Source organism: Pongo abelii, chromosome 2, assembly GCF_028885655.2.
Source record: "Pongo abelii isolate AG06213 chromosome 2, NHGRI_mPonAbe1-v2.0_pri, whole genome shotgun sequence".
Lineage (NCBI taxonomy): Eukaryota > Metazoa > Chordata > Mammalia > Primates > Hominidae > Pongo > Pongo abelii.
The window spans coordinates 109396672-109407084 of NC_085928.1; the positions used below are offsets into that span (position 1 = coordinate 109396672).

At 48.3% G+C, this 10413-nt stretch overlaps 1 protein-coding gene across 4 annotated transcripts in view; it reads left to right on the forward strand.

Moving 5' to 3' along the window:
* CDCP1 (CUB domain containing protein 1) overlaps positions 1–3087 on the forward strand; it is a 62331-nt gene extending 59244 nt beyond the window's left edge. For all 4 annotated transcript variants that reach the window (XM_002813845.5, XM_009239123.4, XM_009239121.4 and 1 more), the window contains one exon: positions 2051–3087. In XM_002813845.5, the coding sequence (XP_002813891.1) occupies positions 2051–2480 (430 nt within the window). In that variant the 3' untranslated portion in view covers positions 2481–3087. The remainder of the gene's footprint in view (positions 1–2050) is intronic.
* The last annotated feature ends 7326 nt before the right edge of the window (positions 3088–10413 follow it).

Here is a 10413-nt window from a genome sequence, read left to right on the forward strand (position 1 = left end):
TTTCTGACTAAAGTCATGGGAGAGAGAAGAGAGCTATTTTCCTTAACATGGTTTGACCTTCCAAAAAGCCAACCTGAAAAAATTCTTTTTTTTTTTTTAAGACAGAGTCTTACTCTGTTGCCAGGCTGGAGTGCAGTGGCGCGATCTCGGCTCACTGCAACCTCTGCCTCCTGGGTTCAAGCGATTCCCCTGCCTCAGCCTCCCAAGTAGCTGGGACTACAGGCACCCGCCACCACGCCCAGCTAATTTTTTTTTGTATTTTTAGTAGACACAGGGTTTCACCATGTTGGCCAGGATGGTCTCGATCTCTTGACCTTGTGATCTGCCCGCCTCAGCCTCCCAAAGTGCTAAGATTACAGGCGTGAGCCACCACGCCCAGCCAAAAAATTCTTTTTTAAAAATTAACTGTGGACCTGAGCAAACAACTGAAATTCCTGGTCTACAACAAGACTGTCTACAAATGTCTCTGCTGATGAGGAAGGACTGGCTTGCAGGAGGTCTTTTCTCCGTGAGAAGTGGCTGTACCTATAACACATGGGGGAAAAAGGACTGCTTTTAAGGAAACATCATGTTACTGTTTCTCTCAGGGAATTTTCCCATCTGAGGTGCACGGAATAGCCCACCCAGTTGGGGAAGCGTGGCATTAACACTGGGCCCCAGGTTCCTTATCAGGAGGGAATTGGACAAGGAAAGAAATCCAGCACTTGCCTCATCTTGAAACAGCTCCAGTTTAAGCCTGAGAATCATCAGCCCAGCCTTGCTACAGGCCTTGCTTGTGTGAGGCTGCTGGCTGGCAGGTTTACATAAGGCCTGTCCATGCCTAAGCTGTTGTAGGAGGATGGACAGGTTGTGCAGTGAGAACGAAGAGAGACAATGCCATCTAACTTGTTCACTAAGCGAGTACTTCCTGAGTGTCTCCTGGGCACTAGGATTCAATGAGGTACTGGGGACAATGATGAGTGAGACAATCTCTTCTATGGGGGCAGGGGGACTGAAAAGACAGGCAAATAAACAGTCAGTTTCAGGATAGCATGAGACGAGTTTTAGTGGGGACAAACATTACAGGGCTTCAGGCAGGAGCCTTAGGAACCCATCATCCTGGCCAGGGGCTCAGCGTTACAAGTTAAAGGTACCAGGCTTATTTTTATCTCAGCAAAGTACAGAGAGCCTGTCCACCATTATGAACTGCCAGCCTGTGCGTTATATGGTCCATTACGCTAATTGAGCTATGTCCTCCATTTGCATCACTGGTCAGCTAAAAAGTCAGCATTCCCTGCTGTTTGGCTCACAAAGATGGAGAGCAAAGCTTTGTTTTCTGTGGCAGCAAGCGCCAATGCCCATGCAGGTCCAAGTACCAAAGAACATTATAAACCAGATGCTAATGGTGTTATTCAAGAACTCTGGCACTGCAGCCTGAATTTTGTCTTCTTTTTAGCTCTTTCCTCTGTTGGGGGTGACTACTGAGGCACCGGGTCTCTCTGCTAATGCTGAGTTATCCTCTCCCCAGCTCATGCTGAAAACTAAGATACAACCTGGTCTCCTGAGTTTCTTGTATCACCATTTGGAATCTAGATGGTCAGAGCTTTTCCCAGGCAAAAGAGAGATAAAGCATGAGCTAGGGGAAAGTACTAAGAGTGCGGGAAGGTTGACCTAGGCATGACTGAGCCTGATGTGGTTGAGAAGGTCTGGGACACTGCCCGTTTCTGGTAGAATGGAGGGGAAAGGGATTGTCAGATGTCTCCACCATCGGATACCACATATCTATCAAAAACGAATTGAGCACAGATAGTGTTAGAGGTGCCCTCTCTAAACCACTCTTCTACCACCTGTGATCTCTGTTTCCACTTCGAAAACTGGAGACAAAATCAGGTCCCTTCTAAATGTTCACTGAGGACAGTAGTTTCAGTTTCAAATGCTGAGCAATCTGAGGGATTTGGGGGAGACATGGTCAGAACCCTAAAGAATCCAAGCTCTAGCAGGGCCATAGCAATGGTACCCATCGAAGATTCTTGCCTTTCTGACTTCCGTCTTGTTCCATTTTTCCAAATAGGAAAAAGAAGACAAACAAGGGCCCCGCCGTGGGTGTCTACAATGGCAACATCAATACTGAGATGCCGAGGCAGCCAAAAAAGTTTCAGAAAGGGCGAAAGGACAATGAGTCCCATGTGTATGCAGTCATCGAGGACACCATGGTGTATGGGCATCTGCTACAGGATTCCGGCGGGTCCTTCCTGCAGCCAGAGGTGGACACCTACCGGCCGTTCCAGGGCACCATGGGGGTCTGCCCTCCCTCCCCACCCACCATATGCTCCAGGGCCCCAACTGCAAAGTTGGCCACCGAGGAGCCACCTCCTTGCTTCCCTCCTGAGTCCGAGGGTGAACCGTACACCTTCTCCCATCCCAACAATGGGGATGTAAGCAGCAAGGACACAGACATTCCCTTACTGAACATTCAGGAGCCTGTGGAGCCAGCAGAATAACTTGATCCATTCCAGGGACTTTGCTGAGTTTCATAAAGCAGGGCACTGAGACACCCGTCCGTGTTCCTAACCAGAAATCCTAAAGAAGAGGAATTATACAGAAGGAACAGCAGGAGGTTTTCCTGGACACCACCAACTTCACATTGCTCAGTGGACTCATTCTAAGGGCAAGACATTGAAAATGATGAATTCTGATCTGGATACAGTCATGACAGCTCATGTCCTTCTCAACTCAGGCTGTGTGGTTGGCCAGCCTGTAATGAGAGGAGAGAGGCCTGAGTCACCTAGCACAGGGTTGCAGCAAGCCCTGGATTCAGAGTGTTAAACAGAGGCTTGACCTCTTCAGGACAACAGTTCCAATTCCAAGGAGCCTACCTGAGGTCCCTACTCTCACTGGGGTCCCCGGGATGAAAACGACAATGTGCCTTTTTATTATTATTTATTTGATGGTCCTGTGCATTTAAGAGATCAAATGCATAACCACCTAGCTCTTTTCACCTGACTTAGTAACAACTCATACTAACTGGTTTGGATGCCTGCATTGTGACTTCTACCGGCCACTAAATAAACGTGTGCTTGTCCCCCGGGAGGTGGGAATAATTTACAATCTGTCCAGCCAGAAAAGAATGTGTGTGTTTGAGCAGCATTGACGCATATCTGCTTTGATAAGAGACTTCCTGATTCTCTAGGTTGGTTCGTGGTTATCCCATTGTGGAAATTCATCTTGAATTCCATTGTCCTGTAGTCCTAGCAATAAGAGAAATTTCCTCAAGTTTCCATGTGCGGTTCTCTTAGCTGCAGCAATACTTTGACATTTAAAGAGAAATTTAGAGAATATTCTCATCCTCTAAAAATGTTTAAATATATACCAAACAGTGGCCCCCTGCATTAGTTTTCTGTTGCCACTGCAACCCATTACTTGGTAGCTTAAAAACAACACATTAGCTTATAGTCCTGGGGATCAGAATTCCAAAATAGTGTCCCTGAATGAAAATCAGGGTGTCAGCAGAGCTGTGCTCCTTCTGAAGGCTCTAGGGAGAAGCCGGTTCCTTGCCGTTTCAAGCTTCTAGAGGCTGGCTGCATTCCCAGGCTCCAGTGGCTGGTCAAGCTTTTCTCACATGGCATCACTGTGACACTGGCCCTCCCACTTCCCTCTTTGACTTACAAAGCCCACCAGGAAGATCCAGGATAATCTCTCCATCTGAAGATCCTTCATCATCCTGGAAGAGCCTTTTACCATGCAAGACAACATAGCCACAGGTGGGGATTAGGACCGGGACATCTTTGGGGTACTGTTATTCTGCCTATCACACCTTCCTGCCACTGACTCCCACAGGAGAGGCTACAAAATGATCTGGCCCACAGGGATGTTTTGTTTAGCTTGCGGAATCTAACACTTAAAAAAACAACCCAGATCAGAAGATCTGGCCATGCTGGGGCTCACATTCTCACCTAGCAACAACTGGCTGGAGCTGGGCACCAGCTCTGCCTTTAGAAGGGATGTCCACTTCACCAGGTCACCACAGCCCACACTACGCCCTATCACCTCCCACAATGAGGCTGAGTGTTTGTTTCTACTGATCAATGCCCCTGCAGGTTGCATTTATCGTAATGAAAAAGAAAGACTGGGATTAATCTCTAACTGGGTGAGTAGACCATGAGACCAATGTGTGCTCACATTCCCCTTTTTCTTTTTCTTTTTTTTTTTTCTTTTTTTTTTTTTTTTTTTTTTTTTAATTTGAGACAGGATCTCATTCTGTCACCTAGGCTGGAGTGCAGTGGTGCAATCTCGGCTCACTGCAACCTCTGCCTCCTGGGCTCAAGCAATTCTCCCACCTAAGCCTCCCAAGTGGTTGGGATCACAGGCACAAACCACCATGCCCAGCTAATTTTGTATTTTTTGTGGAGATAGGGTTTCACCATGTTGCCCAGGCTGGTCTCAAACTCCTGGGCTCAAGCAATCCTCCTGCCTCGGCCTCCCAAAGTGCTGGGATTACAGATGTGAGCCACCGCATCCAGCCCCACACCCTCATTTATACCAATTACCTGCCCAGGTACTGTGGACTTTTGCTTTGTCACCCCTGCTCTGATCTGGAAGGAGAGGGATTATGTTATAGCTTGTCAGCACAGTCCCAAATTCAATATTTCTGTGGCAAAGACTTCCTTCAAAAAATAAATGTACTTCATTGTATTCAATGAATTCACCTTGGAAACACACCACCTCAACTTGTTCACATGGCATAAATGAAAGGAATTTTATAGCATCCTAAATGGTGTGTACTGCAAGACCTCTTGAACACTTTCCAGAGGATAGGATATTTAAGTCATGCTCTTGGCGTTGCCTGTGGCACCTTTCCCTTCTGAAAGTCTGGTTCCTGCCCAGTGACCCTTGGCCTTGTGAGCCGAGATGCTGACCCTGAGTAAAGGGCCAAAGGAGGGCTGCGGCTTCCTTCCCTCACTGAAGAGCCCTTATTTGAATTCACTGTGTGGAGCCCCGGCCCTCCATTCTCGACATTCCCCAACCTCCTAGCCCCTTCCAAGCAGGACTAAGTGCCCTGCATTCCACCCAAGGTGGGGTTGGCCTTCCTTGGGCTGGCTACTTGTCACCATCACCGACATCACTGTTGCCTGCAAGGATACCACGTGGCCATTTTCCTTCAACTGAGGGCTCAAAACTCCTGGACAAGTTGCTGGCTCCTGAGACCAGTATTTTCTGAAGCTGTGCCTCAGTGAAGGGGCCCAGCCTGAGGAACCCTGGCTCTTTTCTTTAAAGCCCAGGCCCCACTTACGTAAAACATTTGAGGGTCACTGGAAAAAGTGAAGTGCCATTTGTTGAAGCCTACTGCATGCCAGCTCATCCATGTGGTCTGCCATGCCTACGAGGAAGGCCAGCGCATGCAGGACTGGTCTCCAATGCTGTGGGTCATTGCACAGAAGGGAAAGGTCTCAAGGAAGAGTCAACTGGGACAAGCACAAGCCCACCGGACATGGCCTTGGTAAAGGTTAGCGGATTGGTGTGTGTGGATCTGCAGTGCTTCACTGGAAATAATTTATTCATTGTAGATACTTTTTAGGTGGCATTTTATTCATTTCCTATGCTTTTTTAAATAAACAAATGTACCAAAAAACAAGTATCAAGCTGTTTAAGTGCTTCGGCTACTTGTCCCCTGGCTCAGTAGAGGCCCCAGTTTCCCAGTTGTTGACTGTGACAGGCTCAGCATGGGCTCAGCAGATGCTGTCTTAATTTGTGGATGATACAGAAAGCCAGGCTTTGGGATACAAGTTCTTTCCTCTTCATCTGATGCCGCGCAGTGTGTGAAACAGATGTTTTTGTCCGGAAATAAAAATAATAGTCTTGGAGTCTCGCCACCACTGATTTTCAAGTCTCCCTGTATGCAAGTGGAAGGAATGGAAGCTATGCCAATGGGTAGCTGAGAGGCCAGGGCTTGTTCTGTTCTGTTCTTGTGGGGGCTACATGGGCCCCACCCTGTGTGACCTTTCCCAATACCTAACCCCCATAGAGGCCCAGGGCCACCCTAATCACTGACCATAGTTGATCTCTAAGCCCCGTGCAGGTTACCAGCCACCAGAACAAAAGTAAAGGGAGAGCAGTGAGAGAGGGAAGTTCCCATGGCCCCCACCATCTGCCATGCACTAGGAAGGGAGACCCAAGCACATTGGATTGAATCCACCGAGAAAACCAGATGTTGCTGTGTAATGAGCCACCCCAAAATTTAGTTAACAATTAGTTGTTTTGCTCACAAACCTGTAGTTAGAGCAGGGTTCAGCAGGGACTGTATATCTCTCCTCCATGTGGCCTTAGCTTGGGCAGCATAATTAGAATCCTCTTTCAAGTGAGCTCCATGACACAGCTGACAAGTTAGTGCTGGCTGTTGGCTGAGAGCTTTGACTTCTGGTCACTTGGACCACTGCACAGGGCTTCTTCACAACGTGGTGGCTGGGTTCCACAACTGAGTGCTCCCAGATTCGAAAGGCCAGAACAGCCAGTCTCTCAGAGGCTGGAACTGGACACTGGCATGACATTACTTCCATTCTAGTCCTTTTTTTTTTTTTTTCTTTTTTTGGAGACAGGGTCTCACTCTCTTGCCCCAGCTGGAGTGTAGTGGTAGGATCATAGCTCACTGCAACCTTGAACTCCTGGGCTTAAAGCGATCCTCCCACTTCAGCCTCCCGAGTAGTTGGGACTACAGCCATGCACTACCATGCCCAGCTAAACTTCCATTCTATTCTATGGGGGGGCGTTAGTCACAGAACCTACTCAGATTTACATGGAGGAAGCAAAGATTCCCCCACCCCATCTCAGTGGGAGAGGTGTCAAAGAATTTGCAGCCATCTGTAATAGGCTTCAGTGGGGCTGGGGAGATGAGAGCCAAGTGCCATGCCCTTGGACAGCACTGACCACCTTCACCACTGCGTCCTTGATCGCCATGACCACATCTGGGCTGCATTCCACCTCTGACTGCCCCTTCTCCTGGATCCTGTTCTCGGGACTCAAGGTTCAGTCTTTGGTCTTCTGGCCTTTTCTCTCTGCACACTGCCCCATAGGGAGGGTACTGTCTTAGTCCATTTGTGTTGCTATAAAGGAATACATAAGCCTTGGTAATTTATGAAGAAAAGAGGTTTATTTGGCTCCTGATTCTGCAGGCTGTACAGGAAGCATGAAACCCAGCATCTGCAACTGATGAGGGCCTCAGGCTACTTCCCCTCATGGCGGAAGACAAAGGGGAGCCCGCATGTGCAGAAATCACATGGTGAGAGAGGAAGGGAGAGAATGGCAGGGGAAGTGGTGGTGCTAGGCTGTTTCCAACAACCAGCTCTTGAGAGAACTAAGACAGGAAGAACTCGCTGTGGACCCAGGAAGGGCATTAATCTATTCTGAATGGCTATACAAGATTACATCTTCTAAGGTCACTTCGAACTCTAGAATGCTTTGATTCCTCCAGTCACCCAGGCCCAGAATATTGGACCTAACTTCATTTCATCCCTGTCACTCACCCTGATTGTTCTAGATTCTCCTCCCATCCAACATCCCCCTCTATTCCACCATTTCTTTTTCATCATGTGACTCCCTCGCTCTGAAATCTGTACCTCCAGACTTGGTTTGCCCTTAGAACAGAATCCTTGGTCTTTTGCTGGTGGTGTGGCACCTCCAGTCCACTGCCTGGCCCTCCTTACCTCTTCAGACCTCTCTCCACCCACTTCATCCATGACTTCAGAACTCTCCAGTGGGGCTCTGAATCCACTCCTGCCCACACCTTGCTCTTGCCATTGTTCCTGGACAACTCACAGCAAAAGCTGCCCACCTTCCATGCCTTACCAGCACTTCAGAGTCTATCACAGAGCCCATTTTCTCCAGGAAGCCCTCCAACTCTACTAAGCTCTCCTTCTAAATCCCAATAGTCCTTTTGATTCATAATTCTTCTGCATGTAGCTGTATTAGTTTCATAATTTAAAAAGCTTGTGCTTGTGTGTCTTTTGCTTAACCAAGATGCTACTTTTTTCAGAGGTAGGGGCCCATGTCTTGTACTTAGTCCATCTGCCTCACATTGTCCAATACGGTGGGTGCCCTAGAAATTATGTCTGTTACATTTAATTGTCAGAGACACGTTGTACTTCAGCAGTGACTTCAGGCAGGTGTTATACTGGAGGCTTCCAGATGGCAAGGAGGAAGTAGATGTCGGGCAAGTGCCCTGTGTTTTACAAACCTTATCTCATGTCACCCTTTAATATCCTAGCAGCAAAGCTTATTTTCAGCTTACTGGTGAGAGAAGAAGGCCCAGCAAGGTGAAGTCACGAGCCCAAGGTCACAGAGCAGCAAGAGGCAGGGCAGCAACCATACAGCCTTTCCACAGTGCTCTGCTACTCAGCTAGGCTATGAGACTGCGTTCTCCTGGGAGCCACAGTCGGGAGAGTGGCTGCTGAGGAGTCTGGTGGACCCCAGGGCTTCCTGGATAATGTTTGTCTCCTCTTTTTCTTTCCTTCAAGAGGCCACAAGTTTGAGATGGAGGAGGTCTCAGGGACACTGAAGCACAATATCTAGTCCTGGGCACAATATTAAATATTCTAAGGCCACTTCTAACTCTAGAATGCTTTGATTCCTCCAGTCACCCAGGTCCAGAATATTGAACCCAACTTTGGTTCATCCCTGTCACTCACCCTGATTGGCATTTCTGCTTCCACCTATATGCCCTGCCCTGTCTGGACTTTGTGTTGGCAGCTCCTACCCCAAGTCAGGGATACTCGGGGATCTGATGTTAAAGCCACAGGGCAAAGCACCTATAGCCCTCCAGGCTGCTGCCAAACCTGTCTCCTTTACCCTCACCCTGCCCTTCAGACCCAGCCTCTCATGGACTTCTGTTCCCCAGGGAAGAGGGGAGTCCTGTTCACATCTGTGTGGTCTCTGGGATCATCTCTAATCAGTGCCACATCAAGGCATCCTCAGCCAGTCCTGGGGAGCCTGCAAACGACACCCAACCCCACAGCTCACTGTTCTGTTTGGGCGGTTCACAAGGCTGTTTCTTGGCTTTAAACTTGCTTATGACGAAATGAGAAAGGTGGAACTCAGCCTCCTGCTGGCCAATTCTCTCCTAGCCTCAGGCCTCCTAAGAACTATTTTTTTTTTTTTTTTTTTTGAAACAGAGTCTCGCTCTATTGCCCAGGCTGAAGTGCAGTGGCATGATCTTGGCTCACTGCAACCTCCACCTCCCAGGTTCAAGCGATTCTCATGCCTCAGCCTCCTGAATAGCTGGGATTACAGGTGTGCCCCACCACGCCTGCCTAATTTTTGTATTTTTAGTAGAGACAGGCTTCACCATGGCCAGGCTGGTCTCAAACTCCTGACCTCAGGTGATCTGCCCGCCTTCACCCAGCAAAGTGCTGGGATTACAGGCATGAGCCACTGTACCCAGACTTAAGAACCTCCTAATGATCCTATGAGTTATATGGATGAACCAGCATGGCCTCTTCTCTACCCTTTAATGTAGGTGTATTAGTCCATTTTCATGCTACTGATAAAGACATACCTGAGACTGGGAAGAAAAATAGGTTTAATTGGACTTGCAGTTCCACATGGCTGGGGAGGCCTCGGAATCATGGTGGGAGGTGAAAGGCACTTCTTACATGGCAGTGGCAACAGAAAAATGATGAAGATGCAAAAGCAGAAACCCCTGACAAAACCATCAGGTCTCATAAGACTTACTCACTACCATGAAAACAGTATAGGGAAAACCGCCCCCATGATTCAAATTATCTGCCACCAGGTCCCTCCCACAACATGTGGGAATTATGGGAGTACAATTCAAGATGAGATCTAGGTGGGGACACAGAGCCAAACCATATCATCCCACCCCTGGCCCCTCCAAATCTCATGTCCTCACATTTCAATACCAATCATGCCTTCCCAACAGTCCCCCAAAGTCTTAACTCATTTCAGCATTAACCCAAAAGTCCACAGTCCAAAGTCTCATCTGAGACAAGGCAAGTCCCTTCCGCCTATGAGCCTGTAAAATCAAAAGCAAGCTAGTTACTTCCTAGATACAATGGGGGTACAGGTATTGAGTAAATATAGCCATTTCAAATGGGAGAAATTGGTCAAAACAAAGGGATTATAGGCCCCATGCAAGCCTGAAATCCAGTGGGGCAGTCAAATCTTAAAGCTCCAAAATGATCTTCTTTGACTCCATGTCTCACATCCAGGTCATGCTGAAACAAAAAGTGGGTTCCCATGGTCTTGGACAGTTCTGCCCCTGTGGCTTTGCAGGATACAGCCTCCCTCCTGGTTGCTCTCATGGGCGAGCGTTGAGTCTGCGGTCTGCGGCTTTTCCAGGTGCACAGTGCAGGCTGTCAGTGGGTCTACCATTTTGGGGTCTGGAGGACAGTGGCCCTCTTCTCACAGCTCCACTAGGCAGTGCCC